Source organism: Falco peregrinus, chromosome 14 (genome assembly GCF_023634155.1).
Source record: "Falco peregrinus isolate bFalPer1 chromosome 14, bFalPer1.pri, whole genome shotgun sequence".
In the NCBI taxonomy this organism is placed as follows: domain Eukaryota; kingdom Metazoa; phylum Chordata; class Aves; order Falconiformes; family Falconidae; genus Falco; species Falco peregrinus.
Genome location: NC_073734.1, coordinates 25,170,265 through 25,194,722, shown reverse-complemented (window position 1 = coordinate 25,194,722; position 24,458 = coordinate 25,170,265). Strand labels below are relative to the sequence as shown.

At 48.4% G+C, this 24,458-nt stretch overlaps 1 protein-coding gene across 2 annotated transcripts in view; it reads right to left on the bottom strand.

Moving 5' to 3' along the window:
• The window catches only part of PLEKHG4 (pleckstrin homology and RhoGEF domain containing G4), an 89,740-nt gene that overhangs the window by 14,145 nt on the left and 51,137 nt on the right, over positions 1 to 24,458 (bottom strand). For both annotated transcript variants that reach the window (XM_027781917.2, XM_055818690.1), the window contains exons 11-13: positions 16,569 to 16,707; positions 13,957 to 14,079; positions 13,214 to 13,405 (exon numbers count right to left, since the gene is read on the bottom strand). In XM_027781917.2, coding sequence (XP_027637718.2) covers positions 13,214 to 13,405; positions 13,957 to 14,079; positions 16,569 to 16,707 — 454 coding nt within the window. The remainder of the gene's footprint in view (positions 1 to 13,213; positions 13,406 to 13,956; positions 14,080 to 16,568; positions 16,708 to 24,458) is intronic.

Below are 24,458 nucleotides of genomic sequence, written 5' to 3'. Positions count from 1 at the left end.
CGCAGTCAGAAGGAATCAGGGCTGCAAACCACACGGGGAGGCAGCCCCGCCACCTCTCATCTTCATATGGTATCTGTCTGCTCTTGGCGAGGACTCTGAGGGCTGCACAGAAATGACTCTCAATCTCGGTGGCATTTCTTCTATACCCAGTGCCTGTCGCAGGCCAGCGAATAGCTCAGCCTTGTTCCCTGCACAATGGGGGCAGCCCTCCACACCCCCCAGCTTGCTTGGCACCATGCTAAGTGGCCACCAAGGCTTTCTCCAGTCACACCATCCGCTTCAACTGCCCCTTTTAACACACGCAATGGCAGCCCCCTGCAGGGACCAAGTGTGCCCAGGCACCCAGGAGGGAACACCCTCATGAAGGCAGGGTTACTGCCGTCATCTGTGTCCCAGTAAGGTCACAAATCACACTCAGCCAAGCCAGGACACTTCCCTCCAGCCACAGGGCTCCGGGTGAGCAGGCAGCCCTACAGCCTCTCTGCAGAGCTGCAAGAGCTGCTCATGTCTAAGAGGAGGCACCTGTGTGAGGCGAAGCTGAATCTTGCCAACCACATCTGGAACCAGGCAGGAGGGAGCCTGCACCTTAGCTTTTGATCTTTACAGACAAGTTGCTACTTAAACTCTCAATTACAGGATTAAAGACAAACCTGCTTCCTGCATACACAGAGCTGACCTATCCAGCAGCTGCGTGAGGGAGTCAGCAACAGGTTGGTCCTGCCAGGCTGCCGGGGGGAGGCAGGGTCTCTCAGGGACCTGCTGTGCCGTAAGGAAGAGCCAGGGACTTCACTGGAGCACAGTGCAGCGCTCAAACCCAATACCCTGTGTTGGCCCCTGCTCATTTCACCGTGGGCAAGACCTGCAGCGCACCAGGGACAGAAGCTCCTGGAGTCTGTTGTCTTTGGCATCACTGAAGTGCCATCTGCAAATACAGGCCAGGATAAGCTGCTCAACCCTGGCTCAGGGTACCTTGCTAGCACTGCACAGAAAGCTTTCTGAGGGTCCCAGATCCTCACCTGAGCCACCTCTCAGATATTACACCTCCCCAACCCAAACCTACCACAAACCCACCAGATTCCTCTGATGGCCAAGGTCCAGTGATCTCTAAGACACCTTTGTGGTGGCCAAGGCAGGAGACAGACACTGTGCACCTGCAGACAGATGCCAGAAGGGGCAATTTTAAGGGGGCCTACCTTTGTCCAAACCTCTTCTTTCTGTGGGGAGACAATGACTGTAACTGTATTTCTCTTGTCAAATAGGAAACTGGGTGTCTGAATAGGCAGAGAGTAAGTGGATCACAAACTCCCCAACTTTCTGCAGAAGAAAAATGCATCTAGGTGGGTGACTAACTCAGCTGCGAGGTTTCCTTCTGAATTTGAAGTGACTGCACAAGGGAGCTGGGCTGGGGTGATGAAAAGCCAAGACTGATCCCAATGGGAGCAACAATACAGGCAGGGATGCACTACAGCTGTGGGTATGATGACTGAAGCACTGCAACGAAAGAGACCAAGTCCCCATCCTTCTGTGGCGATGTCCCAGGACTGCAAGCCCACTCACTCCCCTGCTTTCCACCACACAGAGAGAGGGAAGCAGCACAAGAGCTGGAACTGTTGCCATGGACAGAGAAAAAGGAACCAATGTAATCAAACAAGCCCTGATCTAGCCTGCGTGCAGCTCCTGCATGTGAGCTGTTCCACCCTGCTGTTTGTTAGTGAGAGACAACTAATTGCAGGTCTTTGTGGTAAGAAACAACTGTACAACTCCCCATTTAACAAGACCTCTCACCACCACTATGTCCACTCTAGGTGCCCTAAACTTCACCTGTGAGTTTGGAGAGCAAGATGAGGTTGGCTTGCAGCAAAGGAGACAGAAACGGTGCAGCCAGAAAAGGTCAGTGCATCACCGGTACTGCTGTGAACTGAGCCATGTGCTTCCCAATGGCGACTATACACGATGCCACGTAGGCACTGACTCCAGCTACCCTGCTCTGCTGGCTGCCCCAGGTCTTGGCAATCAACCCTGCAGAGCTGAGACACCAGTCACAGCACTCATAGCACAAGGGCAGAGTGACAGGGCCCTCACCAGAAGACACGACCGAAGTAAACACTGCTCTCCTGCGTGAGAACGCCTGCTCCCAGGTGTGCTCCTTTTACTACAGGTGCTCATTTGGGCTTATTCCCTCTTAAGTCCAATACAGCTTTAAGCCACTTTGAGAACCAACTCCTGCTCACAATACTGATGTCTCCCTTATCACAGGCTGCTGCACACACACCGTTAGCAGGGACCTGTGGCCGAAGGCTGCCTCATATGCTAACAGTTCAAAAAGACCACAGTTAAAAAGCCATTTTACATCAAAATATATTGAAAGGAAAATTAACCAGGCTAAAACCTTAACGTCACAAGAGCTGCCAACTGGCAAACAGTGACAAGCCTGTTTCTCTGCTAACTCAGAGACCAAGTAGTTACAGCAGAAAGGCTCACCACTCACTTGGACCTGCTTTGGGCTTTCCTCAGGCTCCCACCAACCGCTACTAATAGCACCCATGAAGGAAGGGTCAGGGAAAGAGCAAGAGTTCAGGACCTGCAGATGTCCCCCTGACAAGTCAGGTTAAAAGAATCCATTAAAAAATAAACCTCATCCTACCTTCCCATCTGTACACAGGGGGTCCATCTCCTGGCTGCACCCAGCTCTGTGCTGTACATTACCATCCCCTATGGCCAGACTGAGGCAGGACCACTGCTTCAGTGCATCACCTCAGCTCCAGCTATTCACAAGCAAACACTGCTAGACTAAATACCAGATTGAGGAGTCCTGGTAACCAGAGACAAGGCGGAGGGGGAAGGGGCTGCACTTCACGTGAGAACTACTGAAGTGTGCAGAGAACACCCTGACTGGGCACAGGCCAGATCCCCTTTCTTTCACACTGCAAAAAAACAGGGAGAGAAAACATCCCAACTGACCCCAAATTCAAGCAAAATTCAAAGCAAGCCACCACTCGACACACAAGAGCTTTGGAGAAAACAATGCCTCCTAGACTTTGCAATGCTTTTTCCACATCTCCAAAAGCCAAAGCTCCTGCTCACTTCTAGCAAGATTTGCAGCTCTACAAACAGGCAGCTACGCTGGGGCGTACAAGAAACCATGTAACTGCAGAGCACAGGCATTTCAGCAAAGCCACAAAGAAGTAATCTCTCTACACAGAGGTTCCCTCTCTTCCCCACCCTGCAGCATTCAACTTTTCCAAATTGCATTTGAAGCCCTGCCTGGGATTCATTAGCAGCAGAAACAAAACTAATCAAAGCTGTGTTCTACGTGGGTTTTAGCTGGTGAAAGCTGAGCTTTGAACACCGAGGAAAGGACTCACCCTCGACATAAAAACCTAAACCATTTCTGAGTTGCTGTGTAGCTGGTGCTTCCCCTCCTCTCTCCAAGCGAGGAGAGACCACTAAAAATCACCAGTTTGCCTAAACCTAGCTGCTAAGGAAAACAAACTTTAAGCCCTGTATTTGCATTTCTGCCTGTTACCAAGTGCCAGATGCTGTACAAACACTGTGGGAGGGCAAAAGGATGAGAGACAAGTGCGAAGTGCAAACTCCTTGGATTTAGGCATAAGAAAGGAGAACAACTAGATACCCACAGCTGGGCAGGAAAGAATGAGAGTTCAGGGAAGCAACACTGCGCAGGGTTAGTCTCGGCACGCCACAGCCCGAGCACCAAAGGGTGCTTGTTAGAGCAACGCGCTTGGAAATCCTTTTGCAGCAGCACTCTGGGTGAACGTGAACAGAGCTCAAAAATCCCTTCGATTCCCCTCTGGGCAGCCAGGCTTGACAAGTCCAGGAGAGTCTTAATTACAGAGGAATATAATTGGATAAAATAGGATTGCACATGATTTCTGCTCTCTTGACGACAGCATGAGGACCCAAAGGGCAAACGTGGCTTGTGCTGGAGCTGGCGTGCAGGACGCGCGCTTGATGTGCAGGACGCGCGCTTGCCCTTCTCTCAGTGCCGCAGCCGCCAGGCAACACCTGGGGCAGCTGTGTGAGGGACAGGCTGACTCAGCCGCTGAATCACAACCAACTGCAATAACCCCTGTTTAAGTACAATTCCGAGCTTCCACAGAGCAGCCTATGCCAGTTTCTCTATATATCTATATACAGACACACATGTATGTCTATATGATGAACATATATGTATTTATACATGTATATATGTATAAAATGACTGCCTAGGAAGCTGGGCAGCAAGCGTCTGAGATTTGCCCTCCCCACAGCTTCTACTGCTCTGCAGCTGCAGAAAACCTCCCAACAGCCAACAACATGCAGTTTTCACTCCATTTTTCCTTTTTGCTCCACAGCCATGAGGGACTTTCCATCCTCAGGTAGCGTCTGCACTGATTTTTCTCCCCCTATTTTTGTGTCCCACCAAGGGAATTTTCTCAACATTTAAAGCTCCCAAGCCAGAGGACCGGGGTCTGGGTTTGCTCTCAGTAAAATCAGAAACTTTAATGTTTGCCTTTGCTGGATACCAGCCTCCCCACATCTGAGGCACTGCCCATTGTTTCAGCAGCTTCATGCACCCATAGCAAAGCTTCTCTGTCAGTGAAATTCTGCTCACAACTCCTTCTTACCAGAATAAGGGCAGATGCTGTTTCAGTGCCTCGGTATTATCCTCCCTCCTTTCTGATGCTTCACCGGTTACAGACCCACACTGCACGCTGAAAACTCCTTCGGCCACTTTCTTCTCCCTGGCTGCTCCTAAACAACTGGAATCTGGTGGCTGGTCCTTCATTTGGCTACAGCCTACATCAGTCACTACAGAGTTATGAAACCATCTTGAAGATTGACTTGAAAGAAGTTACACATGTTGAGTGCAACTCACTGATGGGTAAGAAAGCAGAAGGCATGAAGGAGTGAGCATATGCATTTGTGCATGTACGACCACTGCCTAGAGGAGGAGGAGGAGGAGGAAAAGGGTAGCATGTTTTCAGGCTTCTTTTAGTGAAGCGGAGAGCCAAGAGCCTCACGTTCCAGCCAAATTCAAGATCAAGCCACACAGAGATGTGAGATACGTCAGTCACTTGATATGCAGCAACTTGCACAACAGCAACAAATCGCTCTGTACAGACACTAATGTCACCTCCAGAGGATTTCTGCATGCTTCGCTTTTTTACATCTGTCCCGACAGCCACGTCATTACACTGCACAAATATCACTCCGTAATAGTATACCGCAGGCCAGTGAGGACAGAATGGACTGTGGTGTCCCCTGTCTGCTCTGCACTGGCTCCCTTTTAATGAGGTCCTCCATGGTCAGGAGGGGATTGTGACACCTCCAGTACACCCTTGGGCCTGCATGGGGAAGTGGATGCTTTCTCTGTGGTCTTCAATTCACATCTCACTTGTGACAGGCTGAGCCAAGCTGCTTAATTATTCAGTGATGGGCTGGGACCTCTCTGCACAGTGCTGTTAGGCCACTTGTGCCTTGGGAGACGTGGAGCTGAAACTGAGCCCAGACACCCAGCACATCTGTTGGGCCGCCTTTCCTCGGGGTGGCTGACAAAGCCAGAAACAGCTCCCTGGTTTAAGAGCATGCTAAGATGTGCTTGGAGGATGAAGCCCCTGTGGAGCAGCCAAAGGAGCCTGGTCAGAGGCAGCGGGTGCTTGGGAGAGCCCTGTCCATATGTCCACAGCTTTTGATATGCAGATGGAGCCATTGTGAGCCTCAGCCCCATCTGTACACTGAGGGGAGCTTCATGTCCAGATTGCTTGAACAGATCTATTTAACTCCTGTGACTAAAGGGAATTCCAGCCTCCAGGAGGATCGGAGCATCCAGATGGATGCCAGCACATGAACATTCAGAAAATCTGTCACCCTGCACAGCTCCTAACCCAAGATCAGAGTGGAAAAAAACCCACCCAAAGACCACATTTTGCACACATGCACAGGGCTAGGGTCAGCTGAGGAAAGCCCTCTGCTTGCATCACATCTGACACCAAGTGCAATGCGCTCCCTTTACAGCACAGCTGCAACACAAGCTGGGAAATCCCTAAACCTGCTGGGAGGAAATGCTCCTTCTCTGCCATTACCAACTGGCTACCAGTGTCACCATCCAGCAGATTGAATCCCACCCAAGTCAGAGGGAGCTCCAGACCCCCAGACCACTGTCAATTTATGCTCACAGGCAGCCAAGGACACCGAGGAATATTTACGCAGAAGTGCTGTGGCAGCCACACATGAATACAGAAGATGCTTTCAGCACATCTAGCATTGCCCCACTGCATACACAGTGGTGGCAGAACATGTTGGCACTCCTGTGATCTGGGAAGGCAGCTGAAGGGTGATCAGCCTACTCAAAAGATGCTACTCGCTGGCTGCCTCCCCCAGACTCTTCTTTCTGCTGTGCCCTCCAGCAAGGAGGAGGATGTGGCCAGCACAGTAGGAGGCAGAAAGACACCAGGCAGATGAAGGCTTCGCCCCCACCTCACACGTGCCACAAATACATCACACAGACCTCATACTGTGCTAAAGCAGAGCCCAAGGTGTTGGGCAGATGCCCAAAAGCATCTCAACCCAAGAAGACCTCACCTTCAACTGCAAATTGTGCTTGGATTGAGCACATGAAAACCCCTAATTAATTTACTGCTGCCCTGTAATACTGACGGACAAATTTATGCACCAATCTAACACCTGTGTTGTGCAACTAGAAAGGAGTACCAAGTGCGAATGCTACCTACCATTTAGCATTCGCCTACTGTCACAGAGCTTGCGTGTGGGACCTGGGGCACTGCTGTGATGCCAATTTGGCAATAAATTCACTGATGAAACACAGAAGAAAATAGACTGGGCACCAGCAGATCTAGCAGTGAATTACTGGAGAATTCATAAAACAGAACAGTTTCCAAATCACTAATTTTGCAAGACAGAAGAATAAGGGAGAGCTGTAGCAGCTCACATTTAAATGTTCAGGACTTCTTGTTTGTGCAAGAGGGCTATCTCAAACTCTGAGGCAAAGCAGAAACTTTCTGATACATGAGTACCTTTTGATGGGAACGTAAACATTACAAGCTTATTAACCTTGCAAGAAGGCTTCTCCAGCAAAAACCTGTCAGGAAAGAGAAGGGAGAGATTGCATGCATTAACCTTGCATGAACTCTGCCAGAGGATCAATTTTCCAGCCTCGAGGCTCAGTCCCCCAACTGCTTCAGGCTGCACATGCAAAAGAACACCCCTGAAATGGGAGCGCAAATCAGACTAGATGTCTGTCTAGGGGCATGACTTCACAAGTGTAACTGAAGAAGGAGAGAGGGAAGAGAGAGAGATCAGACAGCTGCTGTCAGTGCTAAAGCCAGACAAACAGTGCCTTCCCCTACAGCATCAGGAAGTCACAGCATATATTCCTCTCCGTTGTGCTACTCAGATCTTCCTTCATCACCTTGAGAACTTGCACCAGATGAAAGCTGTTACGTGGGAATGTTGTGCAGCCCAGCCCCAGAAACATAAAGCCAATCTCTACACAGAGGTGAAGAGAGAACAGCATGTATTAAGCCTCTCCCAGAGACTTTATTTTAAGTCACAGCAAAAACCTCATTTGCTCAGAGGTGCTAGGGGGCAAAGCCCTGTTCTGACCTGAGCATGACTGCTAGCAAGAGACAAGCAGCATGGCACCTGCATCTCTGTTCATACCAAGTGTGCTACAGTAAGGACATATCAAATGCCTCTTTTTCTACTCTCCACTTCTCCTCCAAGTACATTCCCCAAGTGGGGAATCATAACAACACCCTTTCAGCAAAATTCTCAAACTGTGCCAAACAGTCTGCAATAACAAAACAAAACAACACAACACACTTTCAGGTCACAGCCACCAGGATCCTTTCCAGCTTCCCACAGACCAGCATTCACAACCCTCCTTTTCCTCATCAAAGCCTAAGCAAAAAGAAACACCAATAATTTATCACCTAAAGGGAGCTTGATTCCCCCCCCCCCCCCAAAACCATCATCTGCAACATTATATCCATACATGGTCAGAAAGGAAGCACAGCAGAAAATGAGCCATCAGCAGGTTGCTGTTCTGAATCTTTTGGGGAGAAGTGAGAAGTAACAACATCTGCGGAAGTCAGCTAATTTATCATGCCCTGGATTTCTGCTGTCACATCTAAGATCAGATCCATCTCTCGAAGCTGGGAATGCAGTGCCAGCAGGTCTCAGTCACTCAGGGGACAGGAGCCCAGCAAACCCTGGAGCAGTTGAGGCCAGCAGCCTCCTCTTGTGCTGTCCACAACCTGTAACAGCAGTCCAGGCAGCTCAAAGGGTACCACCTGCCCCGTGCACACATCCAGCTGGTTTGGAGGCATGCAGTCCCAGCAACAACTTTCTAGCTGCAGTTAAATTATGCCCACTGAAACGATCATGCAATAACCTCTAATAAAGAGACTGAGGGACAAACAGCACAACCCTGGGATTCAGAGGGACCATGCAAAGATGCACACAGCCCGCAGGGCTCTGTGTGAGTGCACAAAAGATGCACACAAAGCACTCTGATTCATGCTGGATGCATACAGACGCGCACAAGCAACCGCATGAAAAGCCTTCTCTACATTGTTTTAAACAATCTCAATACAACTCACACGTCAGCTGGGGCGCCGGGCACTTGGTACTTCCAGGAGGGTTTTTGCAGTGTCTGTCTGCTGTCGGCGTTAGGATGGGGTGTATGCGACTCGGAGGGAAGGTGCATGGAGATGCACAGAGGCTCTCCTGCCAGCGGGGCAGGAGGGGTGGGCAGAAGGGCCCCAACCCCTCTGTGGGCCCCAGAAGCAGCAACACTTGTTCACAGGATGGAATGAAAAAAGGCTGGCATTCCTACAGCAGCAAGGACAATGGGGAGGGATGAGGAAGCACTGCCATAATCAAATGCAGGCCAGCTGGCCCTCCCCCAGGAAGGGCAGGCACCTCCTTCACTTGCCAAAGGCTTTGTTTTCTAAGCCACAAAGAACGAAGTGTCTGAGGAGGAGAGCCAGCGGAGGAGGAGAGCCAGCGGAGGAGGAGAGCCAGCGGAGGAGGAGAGTGGAGAACCCGTGTGGGGGCAGATGCATGTATGAGTGCAGGTAGCCCGGTCCTTGCTCCTCGAGGATGTCACCGCAGATGAAGAGGGCTTGGGCCAACAATCCGCCTGCTCCAAGTAGAGCTCTGAGCTCGTAAGCAGCAGAAAGAAGCCAGGGATGGCTGGAGATCACTACTGAGGAACCAGAATCGGCACAGGCTGATAGCCGGGGGTCCTTTGAGGGAAGGGATCCAAGGGTGGCTGACAGAATACCACTGAAAGAACAGCTCACGGAGCAGAGCCCAAAGAAATCCCAACAGCGGAAACACTACCATTTCTCAACCCACGAATCCTGAGCAGCAGGACTCAAAAGCCTCTCTCGGAAAGCAAATGCAAAGTAAGGGCCCAAGCTGTACGAGGCTCCTAAGGCCAGGGCAGAGCAATGCCCATACTTTTCCCAAGCACCAAAAGAGGCAGCATTTTGCACAACATCCTGACAAGCAGGAAAAAGCCCCTGGAGCTGCCTCAGGCCCTCCTGTAATGATACAGGCAGCTCAGCTGCAGGCTCCGGGCCCCACACCACCGCATGGCTGCAGGGTGTGCAGACGCTGAGCCGGTGCGATGGGACTCTGCCCTTTCTGGTTGGGTCACTGCTTTCTTCCAGAGTGACTTTTGCCAGCAAGTATCACACACATTCACTACTGCTTTCTGTAGGACTGGTGGTCACCCCAGGGCTGGCAGATACTGCGCTGTGTGCTCCAGTGCATTAGACATGCCGCTGCGAGTTAGGTAGGTGCGGTCCTGACAGGGGGCACAGCCCTCACATGGCCGTTTCAAGCCTGTGGTCCAGGCAGCTGGGCACTTTGCTTATGGTAAAGTCAAAAGCATGCAAAGACCTGGGATATAAGAGCGACCTGGGAAATAATTTCACCCAAAGAAAGGCTGAAAAAGGAAAAAATGTGAAGGCTAACAAGGTGAGCAAGGAGAGGGAGACTTGCTCTTAACTCCTCCTGGCACTGATGGTGTGCCTATGGCAGTGTTACCGGGAAGCCAGGACAGGCAGCGGGAGAGAAGGGTACTGGGGGATGCCCTTTCAAGCACCCCAGAAAAAAGCAGACATTAGTGCTTTTGGTACAACATACACACCCCTGCTTGGTCAGCTTCCCAGTTCTCCCCCAACGCACTGTGTGGTGCCAGATCCCAACAGTCTTGGAACTGAGTAAGCAAGGGACAGCAGCCAGAGCAGGCCTGATGCCACAGGAAGATGGCAGGTCCCCGAGTATGCCCGCACTGAGTTTGTGGTACTGGAAAACAATCCTCCGTCCACAGTCAGAGATGGGGAAGGCAGCTTCCTAAACCACTCCGCCGGCCTCAGCCCAGCCGTCACCCAGCTCCCGTCAGGCACCAAGAGCTCCTGCCGCAAAGGAAGTGGGGACAAATGGAAACATCCAGCTTGGCATTGGACATGGCCTTGGGGAGGGAACCCTGCCAGCCCATGCGCAAGCTCCATGTGGTCTGGCCCAGCTCAGCCTGCCTCACCGCAGGGAGTTCTGACAGGCCATCAGGAGCTGTCAGGCAGTGAAAAAACACGGTACAGCCTCCTGATGGACCATATGGGGTTGTGCTGTCCTGTCCCATGGCCTGTCCAGCAGCCACAGGCAGCACCCTATGAAACACTGCCCCACCACAAGAAAGTCCAGCAAGCAGAGCCTCCCGTTCCTAGTAGGCAACAAAGTACATGAGGGATGAATAACATGATCCCCGTGGTGGGTGCTCCACTCCCCTTGGCACACGCTGAGATGTCTGGAGAGATCTGAGCTTGCCAGCTCATTACTGCAGTGTACATTGCTTATGCATCTTCAGGCTTCTTCCCTAAATCCTGGGGTCTGGCATGCCACAGGCTCTTTACAAGAAGGAAAAATCAAGGACATTGCTTAGTGCAGACTTCTGCTGTTGTTATCCCCCTCAGATATTAGGGGAGAGAGAATAGGGTTAGGCTGACACTGACAAGATCACTGCAGGAAGGTCAAAGCAGAAGAGAAGGTCAGCATCAGAAGAGAGAAATCAGTTTAGATAACATCTTCTGCTTTCCCCCCACCTCCCAGACTACACCACTGACTTTGCTTTGGGAAGGCAGAAAGTATTCTGGAGATCAAGATCAAAATAACCAGCACTGAAAGAACTTTCATGCTGCGCAGCAATTTCTGCACTCATCCTACAGCTGCAGGATGTATTCCCAACCCCCAACCCCTGGTTTCAGTTGGCCATCAGCTCAGAATACACACATGCTATATTTACAACACTGGCATTGTTTATAGTTCTGAAACCAGTGAGATCAGAATCCTCCTCCCTCACTAAGCGAGATACCTCTCCTCCACACCAAAGCAGTGTGCAGACACACTGTGCTGCTATCGTTCAGTTTTCACTGGGGCTGTGCATCATGAAAGGCATAACCAAGAGGGATGATGCTGTTGCTGCCAAGGACTGCATCCCCAGTTGTCATCCACCAAAAAGAAGCTGTATGAGTGGTGCTATGATGCCCTAAGAAAAGAAATGGGCCATTGTTGGGGTCTGTATAACACTTGAGCCTCTAAGAACGGCCCAGGCTTTGAAAAGCTTTGAAGCTGTGGAAGAACACGTATCACCAACTATCCTGGCAGCCCAAGAGCTGCCACCGTGATGTGGTTTCCATGCCTGAACAGAGAATGGATCAGCCATCGTGTGCTACAGTCCAGGTCTGGTGCTCCAGAGATTTCCAGGCTGGGCGGGGTGGGTTCATACAGGACCAACGTTTGGCTTGGCCATGGAACTGCCAATATGCCGAGCAGGGCTGGCACCTTTACGTGGCCCAGTTTATCAGAAGAACAATGACAAAAGCCATCCTTAGCAGGATCCTTCCGAGTACCCCCCATGACGGCAAGGGGTGTTCAGGGACCAGAGCAGGCCCTGAATGTCTGTGCTCAGCGAGTGAGCAGAGCACAGGTTCTTGCCATTCTCTTACAGCATGAGAGGCACTTTTCTCTCCACTGCAGGGAGGAAAAAGTAAATTACATATTCCCATAGCAAGAGTGTTCTGCACCCTCACAAGAAACTGTACAGATGATCTAGAGCAGACCTGCAGAGCATCACCAAACAAACGCAATCCGTACATGTCCTGACAGCAATGTTCTGGGCTGCTTTCTCTACTTTCCTCCCTCGCACAGGATGCTTCTCGATGTTTTCATGTTAACTGAATTTCTTTCCCCCTCCTCTGAGCACTTCTGGCTGCCAAGGCAGCTCAGAGACAGCAGCTAAGTGCCACCTACATCTGGTACAGCTTAACTTTTAGTGTCTATTCTTTCTGGAATTTGAGAACCTCAATACCTAATGTTTGTACAAGTGTGGAAGAAATGGATTACAGGCTCCCTGGCCTTCAGTGCTTGCCAAAGCTGTATTTTAAAATGCACTTAGAAAATCCTACTGTTTATTCATCTGCAACTTTAGAAATTAAAGGACACGAAATCCAACTGCAGGTCTGCTGAATGGGCGCATCTGCATTAAATCAAACAGGTGAGAAGGCCAGGCACTCAGCACAGTCACCACACACATCCCCTCCTCCTGCTTTCCAGATGCCTGGGCCAACCCAGTCCCCTCGTTTGCTCAGCCACACTTCCCAGCACCCCGTTCTGGTGCTCCGTTTCCTGACACAGGCCTCCACGAGAGAGAAGCTGGGCTATATTTAGGGCTGAATCACAGGGTGCTACTCCTGATGTGTCAACAGGCTGAATTTACCAGCGTGTAAGGACACAGCACGAACACAAGGCAGGTAGCCTACCCTGGCATGGTGACCAAGACAAGCAACCAATCTCTTGGCCCTTATTGTCAGAGCCAGCACCACCATAATCCTGTCTGCTGTGGCCATGAGAGGGGCCCTAAAGCTACAGCTGAGACAGGAAGACCTCTGTTCTTAACACATGCAGACATTTTATTGAATACACATCCATCCTTTCTTCCACATACTGACTTGAAAAAAATCACTGCAGACATATGAGCATGACGGAGCTTTGACAGGTCATAGGTCCAGCTCCCTGTCAGTGCACACACACTGTTTCACACCTTTCATAAACAAGCAAGTTCTGGATTGAGTCCAAGCAGGCTTTTTACTCTGTCCTCTGTGCAGAAGACGCCTTGTCTTACCTTGTCAAAGAATTCGTACAGCCTGACCGTCTCACAGATTCGGTGCCTGTTTTCATCCAGTTGAGTGCAGAACTCCTCCAACTGATCTTTGTAGCTCTGCAGCTTTCCCCTGTAAGAATGCACATCCACAGACGGAAAGTCTTCCCATCGATCCATCTTCTTTAGTGCTTCCTGCCCTCTTCTGCAATATTCCTGAAAGCAAAATGGGATTGCGTTTGAGGATAGAGACCTGACACAGACAGTAGATAAGTCTTCAAGGTCATTAATAGCTAGGGCTAATTAGACTGTTTCTTAAGGTTCAAATCACAGGAGCAGGGGTGTACTTGTTTACAGAATAATTCTAGAGAACCCTGACCTCTTTTATGATTTATGTTAGCCACACAGCTGCTTGTAAAGGCCTATATGGCAGCTTGTAAAGGCCTATGCAGCAAGGCCACCGGTCAATTAAGATCAGAGGCAGCGTCACAAGCACATCAAGGGAGTAACCAAAAAAAATCCATCTTCTATCACAGTAGTTATTTTCCTGAAGACTGGCAAATACCATCTACTAATGTGCTGAGCTGGTGGCTTTGTCTACAAGAGAGCAGGGAGGCTAAACAGTGCTAAGGAATGACACACACCTTGGTGATGAACCCTCTACCAATGCCATCTTAGCATCACGGGTTTGGCTGAGCATGTACAAGGCACATACGCTACCAAATCAGACCCTGGGGAACACATTTTTCCAATCAGACAACACTTACACTGGCAACAAGATCAAACTCCCTGAACTGCTTTTGTGCTTGAAGCAGCATCTCCAGAGAATCATCCAGGTTGATTGTTTCCTTTAGCTGTTTTCTGCCAACATTCTCAATCCAACCGCTGACCTAGGAGAAAAGGGAGAAGCTCCACTATTAGTCACCCTGTGCTACTCACCAGGGCAGGCCTTCATGTGGAAAGAGCAAGGAACTGCTCTCTTAACTGGTCATTTCATTACTGGAAAGAATGTGCATGTACACTTCTCCCCCCATCCTAGCATTTCAGCCTGAGCCTCCTGCTAGGAGCCTTTCCACTTCAAGTTACTGAGTAATTGCAAAGCTCTGCTATTGCTCAATAGCCTTAGGCATAAACACGGCAAGTAGCTGCTTGGGCTCTGTTTCGGGTGAGCCATGACCTAATGCGAGCTCTGCAACCTGCAGGCTGGCCTTATGTTCTTATTATTGTTACCCCCAAGTGGGATAAAATCTCCCCGCAGCCAGATTTCCTACATCACTTCCCTCTTCTGACTGGCAGGACATGAACTACATCAGTATGAACGTACTGACAGATTCTCCCCCTTCTGCAATGTTTCATGGTTCTCTAGGACTCACACCTACTGGTTTTCTGAAAGCAGCTCACTGCAAAGCTATGCAGTAACTGCAGGTTCCTCAGCAGCGCCCAGCCACTGCTGCAGTTATAAGCCCATATCCTCAAACATGGATAGAAGACTAACAAAAGCGTCCTAAAAGCAAAGCAGACACAGGAGGCCGGGTAGGGTAACACAGCATCTCCATCAACAGTGGGTTTTAAAAACTCATCAGTAAACTGGTCTGCAATGCTTCAGGCATAGCTGCACCTCAGGGAAGGGACAGGCTAAATGTTTCTTAATTCCCATGCATCCTGTTTTCCTGTATTATCTAAATCCATATCTCAACTCAGCCCCACAGTCAAGGACAAACTCCTAGTCCTGTGAACTGAGAGAGGGTCTGTGCCCACAGACCAAGCCCACGAGAAGATGGGGGTGGGCTCCCAGAATGGGACCCTTACTGCAGCTGCTGCCTAGAGCTCCTAGGCAGGCTTAAAAGCAGGAGCAGCTGCTGCCATCACTGGTGATCTGCAAGCAAAGTAAGCTAGGAGCAGTTAGCTTTGCTTAATTCTATCAAAAGAGAGTTCAGCTTAAAGCAGGGGCAGGCTGCAGAGCCTGCCTTTGTGCATTTTTTCATTTCTGTTTGGTATTAGGAACCTGTGTGTTTAAGGCAGTTTTTCTAGGTTCTTGCATCACACTTCTTGTCCTGAACACATAGTACATGGCGCCTGAGCGTCTACCTCCAAATGGGAAGTCATTAAAACTCTTGGATCCACTTTGGCCTGTGAAAACATCAGGCAGGCTACAGCCTCCTTTGCAAATTCAGTTGTCTCCAGAGGAGAATAGCCCAGAATCCTAGAAGAGCAATGGCGAAACTGGTCCTAGTACTGATCTTTAAGGACACAGGTTCCTAAGGTGAGCTCCAAAGAGCACACAACCCTTCACAGACACAGGGTAGTAAGTGATAAATAAAACTTCTCACTGTTGACAAGCTGCAGCAACAGAGACTATGCGACTCCGTAATCTCGAGGTTGAGTTCAGGCTTAGGCATCTGTAACACTGAAAGAACTGATCAGACCTCAAGGGACACTCGGGCAGCCTGAGCTACTTTATGAGTTTTTAAGGTCCTCTACCTACACAGCTATAGGTTGCAAAGGTCTTTTTGAAAGCCAGTGCCTGTTTTCTTCAATCATTCCACAGCTGTGAAGAGTTTCAATCAGCACCCTGTGAAGGGAAGCTTCAGCTCCCACAGAAGTGCAGAGAGGTGGGGAGGGCTGAGCATGGCTTTTGGGCTAAGGACAGGAGGCTGCTCCCTTGCCTCGAGCCTGTGTGCAGGGCTGCACCCAGAGGCAAAAGGAGTGTGCCTGGGGCTGCACCCAGAGGGGAAGGAGTGTGCCTGGGGCTTATCAGATAGCAGAGACCCGAGTACTGCACAGGAATCTAAACAACACAGTGCACAGCAGGGATGGGCAGCTCGCGTGGGGGTTGCAGTGCATGGCTCACTCCATAGCAGGATGTAGGCAAACCCTGCAGGACCTACAGCCCAGAGGGGACACACAGACTCATCACCAGCTTGTCATCACTCTGCTGCTTCTCAAGGTGGAGCATGAAGAAGGGCTCCTCAATAGTCTTGCTGGGAGGGTATTTTTGCTCAACAACATAAAAAGACATCCCGCCTCCAAGTGTACAGCTTACCGATGAGCCACTACAGTGTGGTCTTCAAGTATGGAAAACCATCACAGATTGTTATGGCATTTGACTGACCCACACCTAAAGAGCAGCCAGGAGACTTTCACCTGGCATCAGGAGATACAAGTCAAAACAGTACCTTGGTTCTCAGCACATCTGAAAAAAAAAATCTCACATCTGGAGAAAAAAAATATGTGAAATTCTTATGTTCGGTTGCTCTTTTTAAGGACCTACAGGCTTCACTCTACACCATCACACAGGAGACCAACAGGCCCAGTACCTGCTGCGGGACGCACGGTCAGAGGGTGGCAGCAGGTAGTCACTGGAACCGACAGGCCTTACCTCCTTAAAACACTCTTCCACTTTCTCGAACTCCATCACCAGTTCCAGTTCCTGAATGCGTTTGTTTGACAGCATCACCAGCCGGTGAACGCCCTCATCAACTCGATTATAAAGCACGCTGGCAGCATCAAGTGCGTCTCTGGAAGGGGACACAAGTCTGGTCAGGGGTTTTGCATTAGGTCCTTCCCCCAGCACTTCATGCAAACGTGACCTGGCTAACAGCAGCACTTCAGTCGTCCTCCCTCCCATAACAGCCATCTCCTTACGGAGAACAGAAGCAGAAAGGAGAATAATGCTGGTCCCTGCACATTCCTGTGACTCACCACTCTGATCCCAATGCAGACAACCTGGCAGGAAGGACAAGAGCATCTCCTCCCAGCCAGGCTCCTTGCAAAATTTACTGTCCTTGTCACACTTTCAGACAGGATACTCGGCTTTTCATAAATACAGATTATTGCCTCAATGGGCTTTCACAAAACACAGGGTCAGGCAGTCTCAGTGTCTAAAACACCATTTGAATTAAATTTAAATAAGTAAATAAGCAACGACTCAGAAGCATATTTCTCCTGAGTGACAACAACATAAAGCACCTGATGCTCCACTCACTCTTAGGATTTCTATCAGCCAAACAAAAATGCAAAGTGTACAGCACTCCAGCACCAAGAGAAATTCAATTTTATGATGTCGTACTGGAAAGATTCATAGACAGAGCTCCCCGTCTTCCACAGGCAGTTGCGCCGACCAAAGCCCAACAGGCAACACCAGGCAGCACTCTCCCTGCCAGCCTGGCCACAGCAGAAGTCAACATCCTCATGTAGAGGCAGGAATGGAGGGGCTCAGGCTGGAGCCCAGTGCCTTTGGATCTGCTGGACCCCTTGCCAGGGTCTAGGCAAGATGATGAATGTTAGCAAGTTCCTGTCAGATGTGTGCAACACAGGCTCGGGTGAATTGTCCCAGGATTCAAGAGACAGAACAGCATTCAAGCTTATTCTTTCTTTCTTATATTTCTTTATAAATTATATTTTCCCTCCTCTTACTATATATGGACTCAACAGACACCTACAACAAAATACAGCCTCCTTGGGCTGTGCTCTGCGCTGGCGTGTTCAGCCACCTGACCATCTCCCATACTCACCCTAAACCAGCTTTCATTTTGCAATTGTCTTACAACCTTCTGGCTTACGACAGCATGGCTTTTTTTAATCATATTATTAAAATTATCAAAAGCACTTATGAAATAGATAGCTAAAACTCTTAAAGCTTTGTAAATGTAAATTAATACAATCAATTCAGCATACAGATTATTTATGTCTTGGGTTGCAGGCAACCTTGAACATAGGAAATGCAGCCGAATATGAGCATTTAGTGGCAACCACCCCACAGTTCTTAGGTAGTACTTAACTGACATGAGGTAGTGCAATGGGTCTGGACAACTAGCTCTTGCATAGCAGAAATCCACAGGATTTTTCCATTCAGAATTCCACCCAGTGTACAACAGCCAACTTCGCAAACCTCAGGCTCTTAGAATCTTTTGTTTTTCCTCTTCAAAATGCCATTAGACCAAATGAACTTCTCCAAAGTTCAGCCAAAAATACCCGAATTGTTTCTGGACTAAGATCAGTGCTACCGCAGTGCAGAGGAGACAGGTTCTCTACAGAGAATCTGCAAGCTTCCATGGAAAGATCCTAGCTGTAATGCCGCTCCTGCGTTTCCCAAAACCACTGTAAACAAACAGTGATGATATGAGCCTCCTGTTTTGTAATCCTTTCCCAGGGACAGACCCAGATCCAACCCAGGAGGCTTCCAGCGGCAGAGCCATAACCACTGTCCAAGCCGAGCTCTGAAAAGTGTGTTTACAAAGCAGGTTCTTGAAGGCCAGTTCCCATCAGCTGCAGTGACACAGCTAGGACAGCTAATGAGAAACAGTTCAGAAGATCGCTGAAAGTTATATTTGGTAACAACATTAATGCTGTTAGGTTTTGTGCAGCAGAGTGCATCTGTCAGGTCCTAGTTTCTGAATAAAGCACCACCGTACCGATGGCCAGACAGGTAGACACCCTTCGGTCTTACTCCCGTGGTTCTGAAGTCCTTGCTGGGGAATTTAATTTAATGCTCTCATCCACTCAGGAAAGCACAGCAACACAGCAAATGCTCTTCCTCCCACCGGCACAGACAAGCAAGCACTTATAACTTTAGACATTACAGGCTGTTACATGCACACATTTGCGGTTATGCTCTCGTAAGGCAAAATATTTTTCTAACTTTTCTCTGAGCTTCCATGGAAATCACTTTGGTGTTGATCCTACTTCTCCGATGGCGCTTTTCAACAAGCTAGATTGACCCACTTGTCTGTAACGGGAGCCCATACATCCACCCAAGCCCAAAATAAAGAAAGCATACGTGGTTTCAGTGCTTAACAAGATATTCCAAGTTGGTAACCTCATGGCATAGAAACTTGAAACAAGAGTTCCAGGTCTTACGTTAGCTGACCTAGCGCAGAGTGTGGCCTGATACAGGGGCAGGAAGCCAGGGAGTCCCACTCCACTCCTCTCCATGCCTGATGGAGGAAACAGGACCCCAGCTGTCTCAAATTTTGACTAGTTTTCCTTGACAGGAGTCAGTCATAACTTGGGCTGCAAGGCTCTAAATGCTACAGATTCATACACAGCAGGCAGCACATTTCCCAGTCACAAAACACTGGTTTTCCTGAAGACAGCACTGCAACTATGGGAAAAATCACCCTCAAGGTAGAGGGACAGGAGGTGATTACAAAACAAATGCAAATATTTTTTCAGAAACAGAAATAAGCCTATCACAAGCCTACTGTGTACAGAGGCGAATTCATAGGCATTGTGGACAAGACCAGTCTCTTGGAGCACACTTATGACCAGCAAACCACTCCAGGGAAAGTCAGGTTCAAAAACGCAGTAATAAAATACTGCCAGTCCAGCCCCTGAGCCCTGAGGAGCCCGCTTCAGGAGAAGAAAATGAGCTTGGGTGAGCTGCCTGCTGCTGAGCTGAAGGACTGAAAAAATAATCCACCCCAGACAGCGCTCTTCTGGCCCCACACACGTTTTTCCATAGACGGATTTATGCCATATTATTGGAAATATTAATAAAGAGCCAGACTCCAAAGATCTCAGTAAGACCAAGACTTCCTTGCATGTGCAGCAGAGTGGCAGGGAAAAAGCAAGCTACCAGTTTAGAACCGAGCCCTCAGCACCATCAGATGTGATCCAGGTGTTGGCAAATGCAGCAGCTACACACATCTACATATACTCAGCTACCTTCCCTCCATCTCCCCTGATTCAAGGGTACCAAAAGTGATGTTCTGTTACTGAATGCACACATGGAATACCTTACTGATCCGTAGGCAGCTCAAACTAGAGTCAGTCTAGGATGCATTTGAGAGTTTATACTATGAGCAGGGACTGGACAGAGAATTCATTTAAGGTAAAAGGGCTGGAAATTAGTTATTTTTTATCTGTAAGTGGGGCTGTTTAGCATATATATAATTATTTAAAATCCCTTACTCTTGTCATTTAAGTAATTTTATTTTCTGTGAATGCCTGCGCAGGCTGTTGATAGACTTATCAGGGCACAGCCCAAGGCTGCCTCTTCTCTCGGTCCTGCCAATGGTTTGCTGAGTGACTACACACAAGCCACCCAGGAAAAATGTTTCCAAACAGCTCCTCTGGGCTCAGAGCCCCACAGGGACTTCAGGTGTGGCCTTACCACCATCCCTCCTCCTCCTCCTCCTCTGCTGAGTTCCTCCAGCATCCCAGCACCTCAGCTCTTTGTTTCAGGGTCTGGCCATGCTGATTTCACATGTTCTGCCTCGCTTGGCAGGCATTCATTAAAACCTCAACGTCTAGTTGCTGGTCTTCCGTTGCATCTCCAAGGTAACTCCATTCACACGTTGTCAGCTTCTGACAGTTCACTTTTACCAGCCTGACGGGCTCTATCCCTAACATCCATCTTTTACTCTCTTACACAGAGGAAAATATAAGCCTTTCCAACCCTGTAGCATAAAGTACATGGGCAAAGTGAGCCAAACAAAGACATCGCTCACAGTCCATGGGAAAGTTTGTTTTTGCAATTCACTTCGGCACTTCCAGTGCTCACAGAAGGTACTGATTGGGCATTAAGCATGTTCTCCCAAATCTCTGTATGTCTGTTTACCTATTTACCCATCCATTTGCTGATCCACATCTTTAAAAATTCTTCCTCAATCATTTCTAGTATGCCAGTAAACTCAGCAATATCCTGCAACAGGAGTTTCATGGGTAAATGATACCTTGCATAAACACCTATTTCTTTTTCAGAGTCAGACTTTTTCATCCCTGTCATTCACTGGCTCCAAGGCAGCTTGGACTAAACAAAATAGTGAAAAATTGGTTGAAGAAGAAAAAGTGACTTCCATCCTGTCACACAAAGGGAAACACCTGGTTTTTAAGCACCTTAAAGATATTTTAATAGTGGCCTGCGCAACTGTGAGGAAGAAAAGTAGAGTTGTTTGAAGTCAGTGGAAAGTCTTGTCTAAGCTTAGATCTGTTCGGATGCATTGCAATTTCCCTGCGCAGGTGAGTGTGGTAATAAGTCTTTCACTACATTCTTCCATGGTCAAATCATTCAAAGTAATTTTGCAATACTGCAGAGTCAATATAATTTATAGTAACAAGGAGTAGCTTGATGTCAGTTTATGTTTCCCCAAATCCTGTTTTCATTGGGCAATTATCATTTCAATGGAAAAGGTTCCAAACGTCTTCAGTTTTCTGGAGAAGCGCCAAGCTGTTGTATAATGCTAGGGTAATTTTAAACCTATAATTTAGAGAGACCATTTCTGTCTGAGTCCATCCTTCAAAAAAAGCTAGCCTTGGAGAGTTACACTTTAGTTTTCAAAGCAAAATACCTGATTTATTTTTGAAAATTGATGGCCACAGAAGAGGCATCCAGCAGGCTTACAAAAGCAGGTGCTGCATGAGCCATGCCTGCCGCTGCCAGTGAGACACAAATAGAAAGGCGCAGGGAAGGAGGCAGCAGAACCATCACCATTCTGCAGCTTACTGCCTGCCCCTTGAAAAACTGCTCTAACCAACAGCAAGAATAACAGATCTAAAGCGAGGGCTAAATTCAGAGCTCATCCTCTGACTAACCTTGATTAATTTTAAATGGCAAGAATTCACGAATGGAAGAAACACAACACATACTGACTTTTGCTGGCGTACTTGATGATTTTTAGGCAAGAATATCACAGCTAACTTGCCCTGTAAAGTCAGATATCCCTGATCATTCTGTAACCTAGAAGAAACACAGTCAGATGTTGCCACATTGGCCTCATCTAGTCTTCCACTTCTGGTGCCAAACTGCCCTTGTGGATGTCTCTACAGGATTCGGCAGAAAATTAATAGGTTCTGGCAGCCGGGAGATTTAAAGGATGGTTTAGTCCAAGGACGTTGCCCAGATCATCTATGCTGATACCTTGGCTACAAATCGTTTAAACATCCTGAACAATGCTTTGGGAAGAAATCTTTCCTACTTTGCAAGGGAAGTCTTGCGTGCCCAAGAGCTGTTTCACAGGAAGAGCAATGCATTAGAGCCATTCTCAGTCGTTAATGCATTTTGGTAGCAACCTATATAACTGCCGTATTTGCAATGATCCCCAAAAAGGTGGTCAACCTCAAATGCACGCTCCTGCTCTCCAGGCTGAAAACTTCACAGGCAGCTGAGGTTAAGATTCAAACTGGCCATGATGAAGCTAATGCAGATATTGCTAAATAAACTGTAATTATTCTCTGCAGCACATGAAGTGCCACAGTGATTTTAATTACCTAATAAAAGTATTTAAAGAACTGGGTACAGTTTTTAGAACCCTGAAGTGTCCTTAGAAAGGCACAGAAGGCAAACACCAGGTTTGGGATTGCCTGTGGGATTCCGGCCATTCATGATGTGAACAGTGGATCCAGCTGAGACCACAGACCCGACCGACTCCCTCCTTACCAGGCCACCTGACAAGCACCTGCACTGGGAGGAACTCATCCAATTAATACAACACACCGCAGACCATAACTGCTGAGAGAATTCTCTTCTGGAGCACGGCTCATTTAAACATGTTTTTAGCAGAAACATACTCTGAAGTCCCTTTAAAAGCAAAGGGATAGATGCATACAGTTAAAGAAGTGTCCAAGTGCAGTCCCAAACCATGACCTTTGATTCTTTCCCCAGCCTGGCTTGCATTCAGTTACAATAAAACTGCATTCAGACTCTGGTTGATTTTAAATCCCAGAAAGATTCATAAAACTGACTGGAAAAAAAAGTACTGTAAGAAATCCCAAACCAACAAGTAGCATGCTTATGGGGAGAGCTCATCCTGCAGTGGAGCCTGAGATAGGATGTGGAAACACCGTTCTGGGAACACCAAGCATCAAGTTGTGGTCTTCTACCAGCTGTAAACAGCTTCTACCTCCAAACCCCGTCCCATGTACACTAACCTGTTTATGTTTACACTTGTTATCTAGGTCAACTGCACTAGTATTAACAGCTCCATTCCTGGAGTTAGGACCACCAGGGCTTCAAGATGTTCTGCTCAAATATATACCCACTGTCACTTAAAGCCACATACCTATTTCCCTGATAGGTCCTCCTTTTGCACACTCCCAGTGTTTATGATACATATAATAGCAGTGACTGCGCTATTAACTACCCCAGCAACAGAAACATCTACCCAAACTTAGCCGTATCAAAAACAGCGCTTGTGGGATGGTCTGGGCTGAGCCAGGAACTTCAGGCAGTTCAGTTAACATCCTAAGCTGGAAAATTTTTGCAATTTTTTTCCATAATATTTTTAAACAGATAAAACACACTGTGTGTCATTAATTACCTAATACCCTGTTGGCACGACAGACATTGCAAACAAGAACAAGCAAAACCAGAGTCTTCTGGGTAAATTCCCACTGAACCCAGGAAGATTTAGGACATAAGACAGCAGAAAATAAACAGCAGAAAGGGAGCTGAGGGGGATAATTTCATGAAAAGCCTAAAAGAACCATGAAAACTTACCTAGACAGAACTCTGCAATCTTTTACCTCTCTGCAAATGCCACAGCTGGCTCCATACAGCACTTCATACACTCAGAATGGCAACGGCTCCACGCTCCTTTATGTGCAGAGCCATGAGGTTTGTTAAATGCAAGCATAAGTGCTTTTTACCAGGCTAAAACCACCACACAAACAGAGGGAACAGGTTAGACTGTAATGAAAATGAATACCAAGCAGCACGGTATGTGTTTGGATAGAAATGTTGCCGTGCGCTCCTCCCTCCACCTAACACAGGCAAGTAAGGCTATGGAAGGGCGCTGCCACCCGTGCACTAAGGGCCAAAGGTTTTAGTGTCTGTCACCTTCTTCTGTGTTGCCAGCAGCAGCGCGCAGGCATCTCACGGCAGAACACATGTCTTTGAGGCCAGGATCTAAGTATGTTTTTTCCTCTCACTTCAAGGTATACTGAGAGCTTGTCCTACCCAAGAGGTGAAGGTTTTAGGATTAGGTCCCCAGGGGAAAACTGCATGGGACACCTACCAATGAAAGGTGCCTCTTGAGGACCATGTCAGGAACGTGCACTATGGCAAGTGGCAGCATGAGAGGTTCCTCAAGCTCCCAGGGAGGCAGGAAGATGAGCAAACCCTGGATCAGCAAACCAGGAAAGTGAGAACTACACAAGCACGGAATTATTTTGAAAACGTATAAACACATAGAGCAGCAACCATCAAACTGGCCACAGCACAGACAGAAACAAACACACCTCTAAAGCAGAAAGGGGGTGGCAGATGGCAGTAACACCTCCAGGAAGGATTTCCCGATGTAGGTTGCCTGGCTGTGACCACCAGTGTATG